The sequence below is a fragment of the Drosophila mauritiana genome, chromosome 3R (genome assembly GCF_004382145.1).
Source record: "Drosophila mauritiana strain mau12 chromosome 3R, ASM438214v1, whole genome shotgun sequence".
NCBI lineage: Eukaryota > Metazoa > Arthropoda > Insecta > Diptera > Drosophilidae > Drosophila > Drosophila mauritiana.
In genome coordinates this window covers 8,548,742-8,572,159 of record NC_046670.1, presented here as the reverse complement: position 1 = coordinate 8,572,159, position 23,418 = coordinate 8,548,742, and the positions used below count along the sequence as shown (strand labels likewise).

General features: G+C 40.3%; 1 protein-coding gene across 4 annotated transcripts; it reads right to left on the bottom strand.

The window, feature by feature from the left end:
- Nucleotides 1-730: 730 nt before the first annotated feature.
- On the bottom strand, nucleotides 731-22,113 carry LOC117143991 (sex determination protein fruitless). Of its 4 annotated transcripts, none has more exons than XM_033308936.1 (6): nucleotides 21,965-22,113; nucleotides 21,691-21,891; nucleotides 20,554-21,369; nucleotides 18,917-19,171; nucleotides 17,189-17,321; nucleotides 731-3,842 (listed from the first exon to the last, which is right to left on the bottom strand). In XM_033308936.1, exons 1-6 carry the CDS (start codon nucleotides 22,088-22,090, stop codon nucleotides 3,319-3,321), a joined length of 2,055 nt encoding a protein of 684 aa, XP_033164827.1. In that variant the 5' UTR covers nucleotides 22,091-22,113; the 3' UTR covers nucleotides 731-3,318. The 4 variants fall into 4 exon arrangements, with proteins under 4 accessions (XP_033164827.1, XP_033164826.1, XP_033164825.1 ...); XM_033308935.1 differs by lacking the exon at nucleotides 731-3,842 and adding an exon at nucleotides 5,904-9,632; XM_033308934.1 differs by lacking the exon at nucleotides 731-3,842 and adding an exon at nucleotides 11,521-13,564.
- Nucleotides 22,114-23,418: the final 1,305 nt, after the last annotated feature.

The following is a 23,418-nucleotide window of genomic DNA, read 5'->3' as shown; positions in this document are numbered from 1 at the left end:
TATAAAAAATTAATGTATTTGCTTTCAGAATTATCGCAACACTAAATGGTTTTAGTTAACTTAATTTTGTTCCTTTTTCTTTTTAAAATATTAAAATGCTACATTTCCTACCACATTATGGTTAATTCATATTTACTTCTCAAGTTGAAAATAAATAACTTTGTTCGCTAAATAAAATTGTTCGCTAATGAGTTGAATTTAGTCAAAAATAAATTTTATGTTATTATGTAAGGAAAACAGTTACGTTACTTTATTTTCTCAGTTTCATTTGGAGAATAGAAATGTATATTGAGTTAACTAAAGCTTAAACCTATTCGTTTTATTAGATTTTAAAGGATGTGGGCGTCCTTTCATTGGAGTTGCTCTTTGATTAACTACATCGATGCCAAGACATCCATCAGAAAAGTAAACTACCTTTTGTGCATCGAAGTAAATGTACTTATACCTGCAAAACCAAACAATAGCTATTGAAATACCTTATAATTTAGCTTACCAAGTTTGACCAATTACTTACCCCGTCACCGAAATGGCAACGCGCAGAGGTTTTTGTGGCTGAAAAATGAAATTCCCGACCACAACTCCGACCCAAACCCCAAATCCAAGGGCTCCGAACCCAAAATCGAACCCAAACCTAACGTTTTGAATTGTGCTTCCAAGGGGGGGACGAGGTCATGAGGGGCAGAACATGAAACGAGTGTTGTTGATATATGTAATAATAATAATCATAAATTTTATTTGGTTTTATTCGCTGTTTCGCTTGACATTTAAATGCTGCTAGTGAATTATATTTTGATTTTAATTTGAATAAATTTGAAATATATATATTTGTTGCTTGATATATATATATAGATCTTAATGGATTGATTTATTTAAACTGGTAGACGACGAAAACTGTTAATAATATTCTTCATTGCTGCCGTTGTGCCGTGTGATTTGGCCACTGCAACATTTGTATTTGCATATTGATTAATTGAGTTTTGTAACTGTAGAGGAAAAATAAATTGTTTGTTTTTTGTATTTGCGCGTGACGATTTGCCATCTGGGATATATAGTATATAGTATATTCCAGACCCGATTCCACAGAGCAACCCTATATCCCCCGATCTTTGGTGGCTCTCCTTTCAATCGGCCGATTACAAGTGGATGTATAAAAATATTTCGTTTACGATTTATGCTTATGTTTGGAAAAAGGTTAGAAAAATCCAGCTAGACTCCATATTTTTTAGCTTTCTCTAGTAGTTTGCTTTTGGTTTCTGACTGCTTGGTTTCGTTTGTTTTTGTTTTTTGTTTATAATTTCATATTTATTACATTTTTGGTACATAAATCTGTGTGTAGTAGTGGTTTGCCTTAACATCTGTGCTATTTTTGTTTCTTGTTTTCAATTTTGCGGTAGTTTATTGGCTTAAAGTTTCTCAACTCAATCAACTTATAACTAAATAAAATTATGATCTCTGTGTGCGCATATATTTTCGAATCGAAATATGTATATATATATACACACGCACATGCACGTAATTTATAATTAGGAAATCAAATAAGATTTTAAAGTTAAGTAAAATAGGTTTTAAAGAATAACTAGAAAGTAATTTTATACATTTTGTGCTTTGGACCGAAAGATAACAATTTTGAATAGTTCTATAACAAAAATCATCTAAAGAAATACGCAAAAGGCAGCAATCTTAGCCAAATGTTGCTACTCCCTTATGTTACTTTTTATTTACTTTGTTTTTGTAAAGTTTTGTGCCGAAAATATCACATTTAATTTTATGTTTTATATTGTAGGGGTTCCTTTTCTAAATTTATTTTGCGCCGAAACATAATTTTGTCTATCACAAAATGTTTAAAATTAATTACTTTTGCCGTCTCTGCGGGGACGTTTTGGTTATGGTAATCAAATTAGAATTAATCCGTCCAATTTCTTGCCAATCGAGCAGACAATCAAGCAATTTAAAAATATAATTTCTATAGATTTTTCCAATTATTTCTCCTTAATTTTTTTTTAGATTTTTGTGATATGATTTTTTCTTGTATAGCCCTCATATCAACTAACTTTCTCCGCGTGGTTTCATATGTGTTTAGTGTACTTTAACTAAATAAACGTTTGACCATAAATATAAACAAGCTTAACAAAAAAAGTGAGGTGGTTCAAGTGGTTCGAGCTAATCCTAAAATCTTCAACTTAACGCATAGGACAAAATCAAAAGTGTGATAGGGAAAACACACACACAAAAAAAAAACAGAGGAAAACATTGGTAAACTATTGGCTAACTCGCCGATTCAAATTGGAACCGATTAAAAAATAACATATAATGTATGTGGTACTTTATGTATAAGTGCTAACGGACTACGTAGACTAAAATTAAGCAATCAACAATAAAACTGAAATGCATTTGAGGTATATGAAAATTTCTTTGTAGTTGGTTGAGTAGCCCTCATCCGTTGCCTACTCCGCAGAACATATCGGTTAACACTAAGACCTAGGACATTAAAAATTAAAGTTAACTAAAACCTAATGTGACCTTCGTATGAGTAGTATTTGTGGGTGACTGTTGCTGTGCTGGCTGATCCTCATCCTGATCCTCATCCGCATCCGCATCATCTGCATCCTCCTCCTGCTGCTGCTGCTGCTGCTGCTGCTGCTGCTGGTGACCCCGCGTGATGTGGTAGTGACCCCAATTCGCTGAATCGCCTCAAAACGATTCTCCTCGACTTTCTCTCTCTAGTTTTAGTGTAGTTTATTACTTTATAGTTTTTAGGAAACAACATTTAGAAACCTTCGAAACGGTTTGTGTTGTGGCTTTGGAAAACTTTTCCGCCTCCACTGCCCCTCTATGCGGGGCCATATCCTTCTCCTCGACTCGCAACTGAAACCTTTTCCTTATCTTCCTTAGTTATACACATTTATAAATTGATGGGACGATTGTGTCAAAGTTTACCAATAAGTTTAGTTAAGATTATCAATATACTTGTGTTTAACGCTTTACGTTTTGCCATAGCTTAGCATCTTCGGTTTTCTACTAGTTTGGGTTATGGTTATTGCTTGGATAGCTAGTGGGTAATGTACACGACTGGACGACGACTAAATGCAAGAAAAATCCACCTAGAACTGCAGCGATTTACAATAAACTATCGCTGTAGCTGTATCTATTGCTGTAGTTGCTATAGTTGCTGACGTAGTAAGCTGGTTGCTGTTGCTGCTGATGCGGCTGATGCTGTTGCTGCTGCTGCTGTTGCTGCTGCTGCTGCTGCTTCTGCTTATGATGCTGCTGCTGGTAAAGCTGGCGGTGATGGGCTGCACTTGGGCCCCGGCCACGCCCTTAAATGGACGAGTTCAGCTTGAGCAGGCGGTCCGGATGCTTGACCCGCAGATGGGAGCGCAGCGTATCGATCCTGCTGTAGGTGGCCGGGCAGTAGGGACACATGGACCGCTGGGCGGTGTGGGAGTGAAAGTGGTGCCAGCGATTGGTCACCTCCTTGCCGCAGGAGCGGCACCGCCACATGGTGCCCGGATCGCGGGACGGCGTGAACATGTTGTGGTACGACATGGTGTGATGCGAATTATGGCCAGCTGCTCCAGTTGCTCCGCCGGCTCCTCCGCCGGCGCCCACTCCGCCCGCAACCGATCCAGCTCCTCCGGCACTATTCGGCGCATTGCCCGATCCCTGATTGCCATAACCAAGCGCCGATGGGCCGTTGTGACCGTTGCCGGCGGCCATGTAGTGCAGAGGATGGTACTCGCGTTTCAGGGCCGCCGACAGGTGCATCCCGAAAGGGGGCGGCGGGGGCGAGGCCGACGACGAGGTCGACAGGGGGGTCGACAGGTGGTGGCGGGCGCTGCTGCCTGCGGTTCGAGAACGAGAAAGAGAAGAACAGAACACACAACAGCCCGTCGAGCGGGACGAAAATCAGCCCAGAGAAATAGATTTCTTTGATTGTTTTTTTTCAATTTTTTGTTTGGATTTGGATTGGTTTTTTTTCGTATAATAGTCAGAGAGAGAGAGAGGGAGAGAGAGAAAGAGATAGTGGGTGGTGGGTAGGTGGTGTACTAGTGAGTGTGTGAGAGAGAGAGACAGACGGAGAAAGAGGGCGAGACAGAGATAGGTAGAGTTCGTTTTTGTGAGCTAAAAACAAATATACTTATGCGGCATAATGAAAAAATATCAAAACTAAACTAAACAACTAAGGAGAAAGTACACAAAAATTAGGTAGTCCTTAAAACAAACAAACGTCACTAACTACAATCAAGCAACTTGGGTCAACGGAAAATATACATAAATGAGTGACTAACACAGGGGATATTTCGATCGTTTCTGCGTCTCCTCACATATTTCAGCGTGCAAATGAAATATTCGTTACTCTTTTAAATAGTATAGTTGATAAATTAAATTTAGAGATATATGTGGAGAATATAAATGCGAGCTCGTTTGCTAAAAACTAAGCGTTTGTAAAATATTCGAACAGTGCGCGCGATAAGTAGGCAACACTTTTTGGAATGTGGATTACTTATGGCAAGCACTGTTCGGTTACAAATTAACTTATGAAATGCCTCCGTTGTTTGTTTCTGCAATGTCATTTCTTTCGGCTTCGGATATGTATCATTATTATATAGTTTTATACAAATAAAATTATTAGTCACAATCGACGCATATGTGTAGATGTTTGTAAAAGTAATTATTTTATAGCACAAATGTGGGCAACAACAATTCTTTTATGATCAAATGAACATTTTCCCTGTACACTCGTATTGCTTGAATACCAATTATTTTCTTTCTTTTTTTTTGGGTGTAACTCATTTGTGCAAAGAATCGTCTTAGCTTACACTTAGCGAATTCGGGCTGAAACTGATACATAATATATATATATTCGAATAGATAATAGTAGGGTACTCGTAGATGTGGAAAAGAGGTTAACAAATTCAAGTCAATAATATTATAATATTAAAAAAAAAACAGGAAATTGGGCCGAGGTTGAAAATTCTCTATGCGAATGTGTGTGTGTGTGTGTTTGTGTGTGCGCGCATGTGTGCAGGTGAGTGTGTTGGTTGGTACTGGTATTGGTATTGGAATTGGCATATACTATATAGTAGAGTATAGTCCTTAGACATTAGTTCGACTTTTCATGGGCACCCCTAACATCGTTGGAAGCACAATTCAAAGCTCACAGCAGAACGGGATTCGGAGATTCGGTTTCGGAGTCAGAGGATCAAAAATAATAAAGTGATCACCATTTCGTTTTGTTTCCATAAAATTCAATTTATTTGATTTAGTTTTGATTTTTGTTTGTTTTGTTTCATTCGTTTGTTGGTGTGTGTGTGTGTCTGTCTGTCTGTCTGTGCGTGTGTGTGTGTGAGATTGGTACATCTGCCTGTTCTTCAGTTATAGTTTTATGATTTTATTACGTTTTAGCTTGTTTTTGTTTAGTAATTCAATTTGTTTTCATTGAAAGGCTGCCATAATAGATAGAATGTTTATTAAAAATGGTTTTAAAAAATATTGTAATATATATTTATACGTGTATATATAAATTGTAACAAATGCTGCAAGCATTTCATGGGCTTGCTTCAATTTGCTTAAACTTTAATTAAACTGATTTCATTTTTTTCTGCGTTTTTCTATTTTCGTTTTTTTTTCGCTTTCATTGCTGCTGCCGCTACGGTTGTTGTTTATAAATAAAACTAAAAAAAGTTTGTATTGCATTTATTATTAATACAAAAATTAGATTAAACTAAGTTTACATTGAAACTAGCACGTCATTAAAATTAGGGATTCAAACCACTCCTGATCGACTGCGAAAATGCTGTTAAAGTTGGTTAAACGAAGTCAAAGTCAAGGCAAAATCGAAATCAATTACTGGAACTCAAAATGGTTCGAAAAGGCACCAAAATAAATATGAGAGTGTTTTGTTTTTTTCATTTTTCAAATGGGGCTGTGTGTGGCTTGTGTGTGTGTGTTGGTTGTGGTGGTGTGCTCGGTAATTTGATAAGCTTTATGACATTTATTGTAAATAGACACAGAAATCGTAGCGAAAAGTTACCATTAACTAACTGCTCTGCTGCTATATCAGACGTATATATATATATATGTATATATATATATTCATAATCATATTCATAGTGATATGCTAACACTTATTTTGTTTTCGGCTGGTGTCTCTCCCCATTTTGCGACATTTAAAAGGACTTTGAATATCATTACTTATTTCCGCCTATTTTGGGGGGCTTAGCACCGCTTTGTATTTACATATACTTTGTGTGTTTAGTTTTTGTGTTTTTTTCTTTTGTTTTGTTTTTCTTTATTCGCATAATTCAAGTGGTTGGCATTTGCGTGGTCTCGTCACCATCATTCATCATACATCATTCATCATCCATCATCCATCCTCCTGCACCTTAAACGAAAACTAGTCATATTGCACATACGATACGATTTAAGGAGAACTCGCCTCCTTTCGTTCTACTCGGTATACTTTAAAGTATATTTGGATTTAGCACCATTTTGCATACCACACAAATGATAGAATTCTTTCGATTGTTTTTTAAAAAAACTTCAACGCTCTACTCTCCTGCTTAATTAACATAATTTCAATTTGTAATGTGTGGGTGTTTTCATGTGTGTTTCGTTTGTGTGTGTGTGTGTGCGTGTGTTTTTAGTTTTACTATAGTTATCACATCATATAATAGATAAATTTCTTAAATTTTTGTTTAACAAAACAGCGTTAAAAATAAACATTAAACAAACATTAAGTCGGGGGCAGTATTTGATGTAGCATTATTAATAATGTAAATTTAATTCCTAAACATTTCATGTTAAGAAGTAGAACAAATAAATATTATGAATATGTGTGTATATAACATATAACTATATATTTCATAGACTTTAATTATGCACTAATTCCTTAGGCAATTAGACCTTTCTGTGTGTATGTGTGTGTGTGTGTCCGCATATGCATATATGCTCGTGTTTGTGTGTTCGTGTGTTCGCGCACCAATATCGGGGATTTGGCAATCAATGTACAACAACAAATTACAAAAAACTGATTTAAATATACATTAACTAGCAGAAATCGGGAAAGAATCACCAATCATATTTACACCGCAAGTAGAGTCTGCAAAATCAATATTAGCCCACGCAAGTGTGCATATAAGTAGGTATATGGTATATGTACTATATCATATAGACTGGATAACAAACTCGGCCACATGCATTGACAATTGGATCGATAGCGATGTTATCGCTAGCTATAATACATCAGATCAGATCGGATTGGTATCGGATCATATAAGATGATCGGTTTGGATTGGATCCAGCGGCAGTCGCTCGCTTCGAGACTCATTCGCACACACTGGTTATAAATAAATTAACATTAGTTTAGTATCCGTAATCAGTGAATTAGTTTAGTTTAGTTTAGTTTAGCTTTAGTTTTAGTTAAGATTAGATTAGTTTAAAACTGCTTCGCTAAGATTAGGGCTATCGTAATGCATGTCTTCAGGGTCAACTAACATCGATCAAACGCACCGATTTGTACATCATAGATACATCCTATACTCGTATGCAGAGAATATCTTTAAATGTCGATCGAGTCGAGGAGCAACGCTATTATTCTATTTTACAATTTGTTGTTATTATGCGCAAAACACGACATCGATTAGATCGTAATTAATGGTACATTTATATAAAACAGTAAAATGGTTAGCAGCATAGAAATCTCTCGTTAAAATGTCTTCAATGTTCGGTGTTTGCTCCTAACTTTCTTTCATTTCCTATAGAGTATCAGAGTGGTTTCCGGGTGGGTTAGTGTGGGTGTTGTTTGGGTTGGGTTGTGTGTACGTGTGTGTGGGTGTGCACATACTAGTGTTAAATGCAACAACGAACAGGTGCAATTAAAGAGAGAGAGAGTGCAGCCAAGGAAGTTGGCACTACCACCAAGAGATTTTGGCACAAATGTCTGACAGGTCCAACGATTTTAGTTCGTAAAATTTGTAATTCCATATATATGTAGTATGAGTAGCTTCGAAATACAATTAGTTTAAGTTTAGTTTTAAGTTGTTCTTTTGTTGTTGGTTTTCCTTGTTGTAAATATTTGAGTGCTGCTACTATTAGTTAAAACCTTTTTGCTTTCCACCATCTGCTTTCAGCTGGCTGGGAAACCCTTTTGCTTGCCCCACGAACAAGACTTTTGCAATTAAAACTTCATTGCGAATAATTCTTCTACTATATACTGTATACTATATACTGCATTCTGTATATAAGCGCGTGTGGGTGACTGCAACATCCGTATCTAGTTGAAACCTGGACAATGTGTCGCCTCCTCCTGCACCGATCAGCATTGGATTCCTCCTCGCAGCCGGAAATGAAATGCATCCTCTCCTCTCCACTCCAATCTTCTTCAATTTTCGCCTACATAATTGACAAACAAATTTGGCTTACCCTTAAATCGATTCAACATTTAAGATCTTATTCGCGTTTCTCGTCTAAATTACATTTGCTTTGAGTATCAATTGGTTGCTGTTGCTGTTGCTGTTGCTGCTGCTGCTGTTGCTACTCCTGCTGCCTTTTGTTGTAGTTCCTAGTGCTGTGGTTAGCATAGCTATTGTTATTATTATTATTACTATTAGTAGTAGTTGTAGTAGCTTCCATTTGATTGGCATTCGTGGGCTCGCCGCTGCGGTTGCTGTTGCTATTGTTGTTGCTGTTGCTAATGTTATTGGTGTTGCTATTGCACAAAGTTTCTTGGGGATCGTAGGGCGCCAGCTGCTTCAGCTGCTCCATGTACCGCTCAAAGCTCAGCCTCATCTGCTGCTCCTCCTCCAGCTCATTGTCGCTCTCATCGATGATAATCGTCTGCGCAGGCGGAAGCTGCTGCTGGCGTCGATGTTGCTGCTGCTGCTGCTGTTGCTGCTGCTGTTGCTGCCGCATGTTGCCGTTGCTCATGCTGATGGGTGACTGCTGCTGTTGCTGCTGCTGCTGATGTTGCTGGTAGTAATAGTCGCGGGCATAGAAGTTGAAGGGCTGAGCCTTGCGATGGTGCTGCTGCTTGGGGTTGGGGTCATCGGGACGCCAGGCGCCGTAGTTCCAGCCCAGGTACTGACTGTATCATTCACTTGTGGCATTGTGCTGCTGCTGCTGGTGATGTTGCGGCTGCAGTTGCAGCATGTGCTGCTGCGCGAGGGCATGGAGTTGCTGCTGCGACTGCTGCTGCTGCTGTTGCTGCTGTTGCGACTGCTGGTGTTGCTGCTGCTGGTGTTGATGTTGCTGCTGTTGCTGCTGCTGTTGCTGCTGCTGTTGCGCTGCATTGAAGGCCGCCGCGGCTGCCGCTGCCATCGCCGCTTGTGAGGCCACCGCCAACTGGCTGGCCGTGGGCGTGGCAGGCGCCCCCACCGCCGACGAGGACATTAGGTTGTCGAACTTGCGCGTATCCGGATTGTACATGGGATGCTTGAACTTGCAGTGGGTGCGCAAGTTGTCGCTGCGCGTATAGGTGGCCCGGCACAGCGGACACTCGAAGCGGCCCGGAAAGTGGACGTGGTAGTGGTTGCGGATGTGGGTGACGACCTTGCCGCACAGCTTGCAACGGTGCAGGTTGCAGCCGCCCGAGAGGCGCTCGAAAGTTAGCCGCATGTGCCAGGCCTTGGAGCCTGCGCGATTAATTATATATTTAATTTATTTCGATTGATTGCAATTGTTATTTTTGTTTTTATCATGGGTTATTGCATTTTTCGTTTCGATTCGATTTGAGTTTGATTTCGTTTTCGGTTTTTTTTTATTAATTTGTTCGTTCAAACGCGCAAAGAAAAAAAGAAGAGAAAAACAATGTTGTTGTTGGTGATTCACAGAAACAGAAAAATCATTTTTATAATAATTCTTAAACTGTATAATTAGATGGTTTTCAGAGTCTGCGTGTGTGTGTGTGTGTTTGTATGTTTCTGGTGTGTGTGTGTGTGTTTATGCGTGTATGTTTGCTTTTCTGGTAGTAGTTTCGTAATATCTGCTTTCTTTTTGCCATGGAAAGAATGATTACAACTGAAAAACGAATGATTGTTAAATCAATTTTGTTCATATCCCTGAGACATGGTGTTATGTGGGGCAGAGACCTCTGCTCGGTTCGGGAGTATTGGATTATATGCATTTAATTGTTCGCAATCAAATTTTGTTACACCCAAAAAATTGGCAAATAAATTTTGTTAAAAATTTCTTCTTTTTCTTTCATGGGGTTTCGAGAATTTGGAAACAGCACTTTTGAACGGGATGTGGAAATCATTATTGCTTTTTTAAAAAATGATGATAGAAATCAAGTGATTTATCGCCGGTGGCCATGGGTTCACTTAAAATATTCAACGGGAGTTATTTACAATAATCGGTGGAGCGACTGAATTGGATATTGAGGAACCCAAACCATATTTAATATGTATGTATGTTGTATGTGCAGATGATTCGTGTTCAGACACTTAAATAAGATCTAATTGTATAATGTACTATTTATTTTTGAACAGATGATTGTGGGATCGGATTCAGTTTCGTTTTTTGTTTTTAGCTTCTTTGTTAATTTCTTGTCAAGAGAGCCCAAGAACCGTATTAGTGTCTAATTTTTGTCACTGTTTTCGAGGGGTTTTTCTTTTGCGGAGGTGGTGGTGTTTCTTGTTTGGCAAATGTACATAAGTTGTTGGAGGGAGACAGAGAGTGAGCGAGAGGGTCAGGGGTCAAGGGTCGAGGGTCAAGAGTCAGTGGAGGGCCAAAAAACGCAGATGAGGTTTAAAAATGAGACAAAACAAGTAAATTAAATGACTGATTCGGGATGAAGACTAACGAAATAACTGTAGCGCAGCAACGTGGATAAGAAAATGTATATCGCATACTGTAATATCGAACATCGAATGTAATTTATCGTTTATCGAACACATTTCATTCAACACCCCTCCTGCCTGGCGGAACAAAAACAAATTTAGATCCTCGTCCAAAACAGAACGAGGCAGACTGCATACAATATATATAGAGCGAGAACAAGACAGAGTGAGACAGACCGAGTTTTAGAGAGAGAGAGAGAAATAGAGCTATAGAGTAGGATAGATATATCGAGTGAGTGAGTGAGTATAGGCAAGTGTTTTGTTTAAGAGTTTAAATAACTAAAACAAATTTTCAATCGTTTGGCCAATTCCTGTTTTTTTTTTGTATTCTTTAGTTTGTTCGAATTTGTAGCTTTTCGTTTTAGATAAAATCATAATACATAAATCAGATATATATATATTTAACTTAGTTAACATAAGTCTAAATTATAGGGGAGAGGTATTTGTGCTTAAGTAGATCTTAGAAATTTCAACTTACCGTTAAGAGAGTGCGCTTGATGTTTAAAATTTTATTTAAATTTTGATTCGTTTCAACTCGGATCGAAATAAAATTATAGTTTATGATATAATTATATTTGAATTGTGTTTAGTTGCTTTTAGTACCTAGGGGACGATTGTTTTTGGTATTTATTGAATGAAAAGAACTGGAATTTGATTTGAAAGAGATTTATTAAGTAAAGTTAAAGATGTTAAATATTGATTTATCCGTTTCACAATATATGTACTTGTATGTATATCTGTATTTAAGTGTTAATTAATTGGATTCATTGCTTGATTGGTGACTATAGCTAATGTTTAAGTACATCTTTCGATAAAATCTGATCTGAATTTGTTCTTTAGCAAAGCACTGATTTATAGTATTATCAACTCCAATCAACTTCGGTGGGTGTTTTGCCAAAGATATAGATCAGCAGAGCGTCCAACTTCAGAAAGCCGATTTTTTCTCTGGGGCTCTGGCCAAACGGCTTGAAATTGGACGCTATCTGAATTTCATTGCGAATTCGATCAGAAGTGAGACAAAATCGTGTGATAGCGTAATAGAGATAGAAAAATATTTAATCCCGATATAATTCTTGACTCTGGTTTAAATATCGCTTTTTAATTTCCTCACTCGTTGCTTTCTGTTGCAATTTATATTATTCAACTATCTGTTTTTTGCGACCTTAGGGCCTATGGACTAGAAGAGAGATTAGCTAATATGGCACAAAATGACACGAACAAAAGTAATTAGTCAACATTCACTACAGCACATGTTAAGTTAGTAAAATAATAATAATAACTGACGCGGATATCGATTGGAATTCTACATATAATACTTGTCAAAGTTCCTCCACTGAGTACTGGTCGCGGTATTTCTATATCGATATAATAATCCATTTGGTTTGCTAGTGTCCTACGAAAAAGCATCTAGAGGTTAAGACGATTTAACAATAAGTAGTTCAAAGTCTTGAAATCAACTACGTGTAGCATAGGTTTTGTTTTTTCATTTTTTTTCTGTTTTTTGTTTTTGTTTCTGATAGGGTTTATAAATGTATAGATATAGATATTGATGTACATCCAACTGATGGCTGTTGGCTCCTCACTCTGGATTACGTATACGTTTGCTTGATTCTTGGTTACTTAGAACACGCTAGCTAGCTGTGAAAACCATTCGATCTGTTACTGATTTTTGATTTGATTTGTTTTGCTGCCTGCCTAGAGAAGTGATCACATATGTACATAGTGGCTAAAGAATCGATCCTTGATGTCCGCATGCTTGATCTTACAGTGCGCCTTCATATTGTCCCTGCGAGTGAACTTCTGCCCGCAAACGGGGCACTCATGACTCTGCGGTCGATGGATATTGGCATGGTGCCAGCGATTGGACACGATCTTGTTGCAACTAACGCATCGGTATAGAGTGGGCAGCGTGCCCGATAGCTGGACGAACAGGGTGGAGTAGTCAATGTTGTGATCCCGCCGATTGGCAGCCGCAGCAGCTGCCGCTGCCACCGCCGCCGCCGACGACGATGTGGATCCAGTGGAACTGGAGCTCGGCTGCGGCGAGACCGCTGACGTGGCCACCGAAGCTGGCACGGATGTGGCTGATCCCGATGCAGATCCTGCTATTGAAACCGAGACTGAACCCGCACCCGCACCAGAGGCGCTGGGATAATGGGGTGAGCTCTGCGAGTGACTGGGATGCGGTGTGGATGGCGGATGCTGATGGAGTTGGTGGTTTGTGTGGCCATGGTAAGTGCTCAAATCCAACTGCTGCACCGCTCCATTGCTGGCCAGGTAGGCCTGATTGTTGACCACGGGCGGTGAGTAAGCCGCCTCGGCGGGGCAATCTATGAGGGATCGGTGGTGCGGATGATGCGGCGAATAGTGGGACATCATGTGCTGCTGGCGACTGCATCGTATGGCCCGCATGTTGAGCTCCTTGCACTTGTACTCGCAATTGTAGCCGCCATCCACATAGACATCCGATCCCGATCCGGAGGCCGCCTCTTCATCCGGATGCGGAGGAGCATAAACCACCGCTCGTCTGTACTTGGGCGGTGTGGCATGGTAGGCTGCCTCCTTCATCTCCTCCGGATCGTGCTCATTCCCCGTTTCCATCTCACGACCGTGATCCACAACGACCTCCTCCATAACGCCTGGATCGTCGTCGTGCTCCCGATGATTTCGATCCAGTTCCCGATCCGGATGACGGTCGTGCTTAATGTTAAAACACTTGACGCGACCTGCAAACATTTGCTTGGTTCATATTAGGCGTCATCACTGTGGGGGTGGGAGCTCAAGGGGTGGATATAGAGATGAGAAGACGAAGAGGGACTCGATCGCGCTTCTCTTGCATTCCATGCGCACAGTGGGCTAAACAGGCCAATGGTTTTCGGGTACGGTGTACGGTGGGTGTGAATGGTGTCTAGTTTAACTAAGTAGCCACAGGAGGAGGAGGAAGGCAAAAAAAAACTGGTGTAACGGGTGTTTAAGAAGTATAGTGTGGAGCCTATAAGTAAATCCCGATTAGGGTGGACCAAAACTGCTCTGGGAAGTTGCATTAAAATTAAAATTCTAAACAAACTATTTTGTCATTTTACTTATGTTAAATTTTAAAGTGAATAATCGAAAGAAAATGTATTTAAGAGAATGCTATTACCAGATTTCGGAATAAGGATTAAATCTTGGCCTAAATGGCAAATGTTTTTGCAAATTTTTATTTTTAATCAAATAAAAATTAACTAACTGTAATGCTGGTAATTTTTTTTTAAATATTCCATATGGCGGCATTTATTTTCTCGAATATGCAGAACATTGGATCAAAAGACAGCTACGAAACTGGGTTTTAATGTGTGTATTGGTTTCGAAACATTTCCATTTCGTTTCGTTTCGGAACAAACTTGGTGTTTGAATGCGTGTGGTGGCCAAAAAGATATATGTACTATGTATATAACGAAAGGCAAAAACAAGAAGAGTGATCGGCAAGGACAATGGGTCTGGGATTTGAGGCAGAGGCAACTGCGAAGCCTGGAAATCATAATATACAGATCGATCGTGGGTGAAGGGTTCAAGGTGTAATCAAATCAAATCAAGAGTCTTAATCATACTGTTTGCAGAGTCTGTGGAGAAACAAAACAAATCAAATCAAGGCTGGACTTAAAGCTAAGGCGGCATCGTTTCGGATCGGCAGGACTTTATAGCTCTAAGAAAACAATTCAGCTAAATTAAGTATACTTTGCATCAAAGCAAATCAATCAATCAATCAACAGTGTGAACAGTGTGAAACGGAGTGGGTAAAATCATAAGTAAATCAAAATCAATGTAAACAACTTTGGTTTCGTGTCATTTTGTTGCATCGACAATTTTTTTTTTGTTTTGGTTGGGCTTATCTTATTATTGTCTGGTTTTTTCGGTTCTATATAATACAGATCTCATACACAATATATCGGTTTTTCTTGTTTGGTTTTCTGGGATAGCTTTCGTTTTAGTACTTCAATGTTGCAACAGATTTTTTAGCTATAGTTTTGATTGGTATTAAGTATATATAATATATATATTTTTTTGTTTTATTATAGTATAACACTTTTTGTTATGTATTCAAATTCCAGTTCTTTTTCTTTATTGGGTTTTTGTTGGTTTTTGAAGGTTGTGAGGGGTTTTTGGACGCTGGGTGCGGGATTTATCATTTTCTTTTAGCTGTAAGGTAACTTCAATTTCAATTTCAATTTTGATTTAATTTCACTCAAAATTTTTGTATTCAGTTTGATAAATTTTTTTTGTGCGCAATCCGGAGCCAATGTGCGAATTTTGTCGCTCTCCTTCACACTTTACCGTTATTTTGGCGGCAGCTCTCGTTAATACTTTTAAAGAATATGTGCAACACACACAGACACAAGCATACACACACACAGACAGTTAAGTACAGAGAGAGAGCGACAGAGAGAGAGAGTGAGATAGAGATAGAAAGAGAGTAGGCAAAAGAAAGATAGTTGGAATACACTTAGTTAGCTTGGCAGAAAAACCAATTGAAAAAACACAGTCAGTTACAGTTATCTCGTTAAAAAACAGTGTGACAAAATATGGTTCAACGGATTCTTCACATCAAATCATAAATGCAGCAATGTTAGTAGAAATATCCAAAATAGGAAAAGTACAGTCTGTATCTGTGTGTGGGCGAGTGTGTTTGATTGTGTGTGTGTGTGTGTGTGGGTGGGATAGTGTTTGCGTGTGTGTGGATAAAACGAAAAATAGAACACATCGACTTTGGAAGCTGGTTTTTTTTAAATTTTTCGTATTCACACTGAAAGTAATTTATATTTATTATGTTTCTTGCTTTTTGGTTTCGTTTCCATTTCTTAGACAATAAGTTGCAACATTAAAGACGAAAAGAGATTTGGAAAAGTTTTAAAAGGTATACGTTTTCGAAATTGCATTTCTTTTTTCAGCACAGTTTTGAAAATGTAGAATAAAACGAAGAAGGAATAAGTTATGAAAACAAAGTGTGGTAAGTTCAAACGAAAGCGCTTGGAAAATAACTACAAGTGTATCTGATGAAATTATTGTGAATTTGAAATTTTTTTACATGTTTTATTTGGTGATTATTTTTTATTATTTATAAGTGTTTGGTTTTTCTTGTTGTGTACGCCAATTTTATTTTTAAATTTGTTCGGGTTTTTTGTATGAAAACGGAGGCATTTTTTTCTAAAAACTAATTGGGAATTTTCGATCTGACTTAGCACTAGTTATGACGGCATGACGAGGGTGAAATCAATTGATAAGTTTTAAATAATACATTTAAAATTAAAATAAATCGATACTTAAATGATAATCGTATGTGTGTATGTGAGGGTGTGGGAGAGTATCGAAGGTAAGTGGGTGTGTGTTTGTGTCTATGTCTATGTAAAGGAGTCATAAAACATGCAACATGCGGCAAACATACGACAAAAGACTAGAATCGCAATCGAAATCGCGATCTAGTCCCATCTCAAATGGGAAACTCGTCCTAAAAGCTAATATTTAAGTATATTTATCAATATAGAATACCATAAGATACGACAAACAACGAAATAATAAAGATATGCATGTAGAGATATTCTGGTAGGAGAGGTGTTGATCGGTTGCTCTAGCTAGCACTTTGAGTCTAACTTCTCTTAGGATCTATCATTCGGAGAATATCCATAAATACATAGGGCAACTAAGGGTACTGCACTTACAAAAGCATACAAAAAAGGGTATTACTTGTCTCGGGGCTTGGAAAGATGAGGAAGAAAGGGTATCATTTAAGGCATGCAGGATTTTTCAAAAAATATAGTTATAAGTGGGAGCTTGATGGCAATATTCCATTTACTTTTTATGTTACAATATATACTTGGTGATCAGCCATTCTTCTCCATTTTATAAACATATTTTCTGAATAAATGAGGGAAATCTTCAGGGGTTTATTCTACTTATCATATATATATTAGAATAGTTTTCCCTTTTGAGTTAGGTATTTACGTGGGCCGTAGCAGGAAAGGTACAGAATTAAGCTACAAATTTTCTACAATTTTCTTTACAGTTTATCAATATATATTTTTGGAAGGGTTTTCTCGCTTTTCTTGAACGCGTGGTGGAAACAAAGTTGGTAGGAAGGGGAAAAAAAGTTGTATATGAACCAAAAGCTAATAACAAATTACATACGCAATATTTAGATACATAAGGTAAGATATTCTTTCGGTTTTCGAGTGCGTTAGGTATTCAAAAGCTCAGAGAGAAGAAGATTCTTTTGTGTGTGGTTTACTTGTAGTAGTTGTAGTTGTAGTGGTGCTAGCTCGGTTCTGGCTAAGGCTACATGGCTAAATGGCAATGCTTAGCGGTCATCTACTCACCGTCGATATTGTCCGTCTGGTCCAGCTGCAGCTGTTTGGCGTCGTTGTGCTCGTCCCGCGCATCTGCTGCTTGCAAAGCATGCTGCGTGAGCAGCGTTGACATATCCTCCGCGTGCAGCTTTAGAGCGGCGCTCTTTGGTTGCAGCAAGAAATTGGGAGAGAGGGTAAAGGGGATATAGTAAATCCAGCAACTTTTTATAAAATACATCTCATTTTCACTAGGGAAAATGAAATCCAGCTCTTGAAGTGCTGCCAATGCTAACTTTTCAACAAAAAAATTGTATTCTAATAGCTTTTATTTTAGTTTTAACTATAAAATCCTCAGTAAGTTCTAGACAACTGTAAAGCCTTTCTACTCGTTTGCTCACCAATTGCAAAATGCTGCAGTAATTTCAAAATAATTATATTATTTTATTAATGCTCCTTAGTTTATTGTTCAATTTTCGCCAATGCAAATGCTGTCAATGATGTTTGTTTTTGTTCACAGTAGCTGCCAAGTTCTTAGGTTTCTAAACATATTTTACTTTTCGGACATTTAATTGATAACGAAAACTTAATGCTAATGCCTATGGCTAATCCTGAGCGGTGTGTTGGGTCCTGTTACAAGGACCTGTCTCTATGCGCTGTTCTTGCCCACATTTATGGTGATGATTTCGGGGGAACGTCGCTTGGAGCTGCCTCCTGCACTTCCACTGGGCATGGGATGCTGCTGCTGCTCCTGGAGCTCACGCTCGTAGCACATGCGATGCGATTTGCATTTGTTGTGATGGTTGACGATCTCCAGGCGAAAGTTGGAGTTGCCCTCCACGAAGGAGGTGCGTATGTCGGCCAGCTCACCGCTCCATTTGCGACAATGGCGGCAGAACATGGTGTTGGCCCGCTCGTCGTATTGCAGCCACTCGAACTGATACAGCCAGTTGGCCCTAAAACGACCACTTTTCCGGGAGCTTCCTCCCGCAGAGCCCGATGGTATCGCTGGGCTTTGGGATTTTCCCAGCGTAAGGTGTGTCTGCTGCTGGTGCTGCTGTTGCTGCTCCTGGTGTTGCTGCTGTGCCAGCAATCTGTGCATGGCGGAATCCAAGCCCTCGTTCTGGTAATGCAGCTGAAAGCTCTTCAACTGAGCCTCCACTGCCTGGTGGAGGAGCATTTGGTGCATGGACTTGTTGCCAGTGCTGCCTAAAAACGCTTCTGACTTTTTCACCTGCACACAGGATTGAGAAAATGTGGTTGGCAAAACATGGATCTGATAGAAGGAAGGATTTTCTGGTCTTTACTTTACGTTACTTTTGCTTTTACTTTACTTTTGCTTGAGGCGCAGCATTGTTGAGATTTTTTCTTTTTCTTTGGCCGATATTCCGCTTCGAATTTGGAAAATTCAATTAAACGCAATCATTCACCAATCCTTCGTTCTGCTCCCATTTTGCTAGGTTCGCTTCTATTTACTTAAATTTTAAAAGAATACAATTTTCAGAGCTTGGCTGTTGTCTCACGTTTTTGGGAAGCATTTTGCAATTGGCTAGCTTAGAGGTAAATTGTATAGCTGATTTAAACAAAAAGGCTTTACAAGAATGTTCTGTACAGTAGCTGGAACCATCGCACCGGTTCAAAAAGAAAAAACCTTAACAAACTAAACGATGCAGCAACAAAATCATAATCGAAATTCAATCAAAAATCGAGATGCACTGTATATATTCAATCGACTATTCTGACCCGACTGACCACACTTACCGGCAAGTAATCCGGGGGCAGGGCCACGTGGTGTTCCCGATGCTGCTGCTGCTGCTGGGCGTCCATCAGCTCCTGCTTGATGCTCAGCGACTGGCTCAGACCGCTCAGGGCGCTGGCCGCGCCCACATTGCCACCACCGCCGCCCAGATGGACGCTGGTGGTCATCGAGAGCGGCGAGTCGTGGCGACCGCCGGCGTCCTCCGATTCCGATGTGCTGCCGCCCGTTTTGGGCACGGGACTCGACTTGAAGTTGGCCTGCAAGCAAGTCGGGTATTTTAAAATTAGTTACCTTTAGTTGTTAATATTTATCCAATTATAGGTTTATAGGTGATCCAAAAATTCCTATCTAAATAGCACGTGTGCCAACAGCTTGAAAGAGAGAGACTCCCAACGAAAGGGAGAGCGGCACGTGCCTAGCCCACAAAACTTCACGCCCACTGATAACGACGCGAAACCCGAAATAGCTGGCAAAACAGCAGCGTCGCCCTATTTGATCGCAGATCAGCGGCCACGGTGTTGATACCGCAGTCATGTGAGCGAGTGGAGCGTGTGCCCCTCGTATCGCACATGCCAAACATAAATGTTGATATTGTTTGTTTGTTTGTTTGCCCGCCCGCCTGCCTGCCCCTCCGTCCGCCGAGCGATAGTGAAAAGTTTGGCAAGCTTATGGCATTGCGGCACGAAGGTCGACCAAGAGGGTGGTATGCCAAATAAAGATATGTGTAAGATATGGCATCAACTCTCTAACCGGGTTTTTTCGGATTTTAGTTGTTAATATGTGTTAAGACCTCAAATGGGTCTTAAGCAAATCGTCACTCCTAGTATGGGATCCTATTTTATGGGCTTCTAAAGATTAAACTTTTAGCTATTGCAGCTTGTAAATCCTTGAGAACAAAACAAGGGGTATATACTGTGCATGTATACTTGCTTTCCATTCTTTAAAACTAATTTTTAAATCAATTGAAGCCGAATAAAAATTAAATTTAAGCTCATTATCGAAAATACATTGTAAAAGCTGCGTTAAAAAGTAGTATTCAGTATTTATAACACAATTATAATGTATGTAACTAATAAGCATTTGACGCCTGTTTGAATGTGAGATAATTTCTAATTAATTTTAATTGTCAGGCAATTAAAGTATACACCACAAAAAAACGACATTTAAATGCGGAATTGCTGGCTGAATAACTGACTCACTGACCGACGGAACGGGCAAATTGTTTAGGTATGTTTGTGGGAAAACAAAAAAACAGAAACAGGGGTAATTTAATTGCGAGGGCAAAGAGCTGGCCAATAAAACAATTAAATAAACACGGAAGGCTAACTTCGGGGACCTTAGCTCATTTTTTATGCAGAAGCCTGCGTATATGTAAGCCATTATATACGGCTTATATTCTGATTGGGATAATAAAACAAAACGAAACTAAATAAAATTACGCTTCAAATTCTAAGGAATTGTTTGGCCTGAATAAAAATAATTACAAAAATGTTGAAATAGTTTTGTGTGTAAATGTAAAATGCAACGCTCTCTTCAAAACTTTTGCAACTCCATCCCAATTAAAAACTATTTGCGCACCACTGTGCGTATACGTAATGTCCCTTGTTACAAATATTAAGTATACGTAACGTGTGCTCACCTGAGAGTCCTGCGGGTAGTGCCTGTCCTGGTGGCTCGAGGACAGCGAGTTATCACAGTTGGATGATGAGTTCTTACGTCTGCGCTTACTACTACTCAGCTGCTCCACCGGCGTGGTGGACAGCTCCCTGTCCCTGTCCCGCTCACGCTCTCTCTCCCGCTCCCGCTCACGTTCGCCGCTGTTGTTGCGCTCCCTATTGCTGCTGCTGTTGTTGTTGTTGCTGCTGCTATTGTTGTTGTTGTTGTTGTTGCCGCCGGTACTACTGCTGTTGCTATTGTTGTTATCCTTGTTGCTATAATCCAGCTGCAACAGATCATCGCGACTATCCGTCCGCTCGAGCGTACCGCGTTCGCTACCCCGATCGCTGCATCCGTCGGCGCTGGCACTTCGATTGGCGGCCGCTGCCACCGCACCCGCTCCCGCCGCTGCTGCCGCCGCTGCACTGGCGCTGCCCACGCTCGGAGATCGTTCGCCGCCGGTGGGCGTGGTCAGGCCCAGGGCGACGGCAGCCGCATTCACATTGCCGCCGGCGGCCGCTACCGCTGCTGCTGCCGCCGCCGCCGCTGCTGCCGCCGAGCTGCGTTCGCTCATGCTGCTGCTGCTGCGCTGCGTCAGCTCGTCGCGCAGATCCCGTTCGCAGCGGGAGCGCAGTGAGTCGCGGGATTCGCGCATCGCATCGGCCACGCCGCCAGCGCCGCCCAGGCCGCCGGTGTAATTACTCGGCCCACGTCCGGTCGGCGAACTGGCCGCCGAATCGCGCAGCTTGTCGCAGTCGGAGCGGTAGTTCAGATTGTTGTTATCTGTGAGACCACGCACCTGCAAAAATCCCAAAAAATGTACATGTTATTATAAGTTCATATTGAATTGTTGGTGGTGGGTTAGCGGACACAAATTCGGGAGTTCCCCAGTTTGATAAGCAAGACTATTAAATGTGCTCTGGCATACTTTGTTCCGTTAGAGTCACACATAATAATTAATAAAGTAAATATCTGTTTATACAATCGCTTTTTTAAAAATTAAAGTAAGCCGACAACCAATTTCTTCGCCATACTTTAAAGCTTCTGAATGACTTTAATACAATCAAAAAGGATGTCCTAAAGTTGTGTCCCTTAAAATATATATCCCTGATTTACACACCTGCAGGCTCTCGGCCGTCTTGAGAAACATGGGCAGCGAACTCTGACCCACGTTGACCTCGCCCTTGTACATGAAGTCGAGCAGAGATCGCATCTCTGAGTATCTGACATCTTTCAAGTAGATGATGGGATGTGGATGCTGGTTCTGTAGGAAAATCGTCTCGAAGTACGGACTGCAGGCTGACAGGATGGTCTGGTGAGCCTGCGATTAGAATGAATATGAAATAATGTCAGATATGTACATCTATATCTTCAAGTGTATCTCAGAGACGCACCTTGACTGTTTCGCCCTCGCAGGCGAGCGTGACATCGCATAGCGCCTCCCGCTGCAGCAGTGAGGTGAGCACGCCGGTCAAATTTGTGGGATGATTGTTCCAGCGCAAGCAGAATTGCTGGTCCATCGCTCCTTGGTCAGTGTTGTACCTGTAATATAGAGCAAAAATGCATAAGTATGTGGCGAGACAAGAGCGTAATCAGAATGTGCCTTAAATTCATTTAATTTTTTGGTCTAGCGTAGCGCTTGCTTTGTTTAATTATTAACTAAATAGGTACATAAGTAGTTTTGGAATAATTTGAAAAAATCGTACGCATATACTATATATGGTAATGCAGACTTAATGGGAAAATCCCAAGTGATAGTCCAAAATAATACTCCCAAATTTCTTCGTTCGCTCTATTTTTCAACCGGAAACGGAAGTGTTACGCTCTCGACCCCGTTATCTCTATCGCCGCCATGGCCCACAATTTTTGGTCGTGTGTAACGGTGTACAAGAAATACCAATGATAATTTGTCATTGAACACAATTGCTCATTACAATTACCAAATGCTCGGGGCTGTTCTCAATTATTTATTGCATTTCCGGTGCCAGATAACAAACCGCACCATGTGTGTGTTGTTGTTGTTGTTGTGGTGCTGCCAAACTCCACAAGCTCCGCAAACTCCACAGTTGCATCTGTATTAGAGTGTTAATTGCCATTTTGCCATGTTGCCGCCATGTTTGGCTGCTGGCTAACTGTTAATTACTCGGCCAAATAGACGAGCAATCCATGCAAATTTGGTTGACACACCGATGGAAGGGACTGGTGGCATAATGGATGGCATTCGTGGCTTATCTATCGCAAAATTTATTGAGTCCCGCACCCTACACACCCCCCCTTGCAGCGCCCAAGAGCCTAAGAATAGAGTTTATATACATATGCTTATATTTCTTTATTACATTCGCCTGGAATCCACCACCTAATCTCGACGGCCTTTGGTCAGAGTCTAGTGCCGTTTACAGGGGGTAAAATAAAGGGGGCAAAATGCGGCTCTGATAAGAGGCACTTTTGCTTTTCTTTTGATCGATTTGGGAACTAATGCGACTCTTATACTACCGGTAAGAGAGTCTTCAAAAAGCATTAATACCATTTCGATTTTGAATAGGAATTTGCTACATAACTGTCAGTTTCTATAACTTTACATACAATTCTAGAAGATTGGAGATTCAATTGCCCATAAGACCAACGAATACCCTGTAAAAAGAGCAAAGCTAAGAGCGATCTAGAGAGCTTTGAGCTTTTGCCGGCGACGCTGAGCGCCTAACAAAATAAATAAACAAAACGTCAAAGAACTTTTTCGCAAGCCGAAATGCTGACCGTGAGAAAGAGGTGTTCAATGGGGAGCGAAAGAGAGGGCCAGATGCGCCACAAAAGAGAGGGGGATAGTGGGGAAAACAGAGAAAGAAAGAGA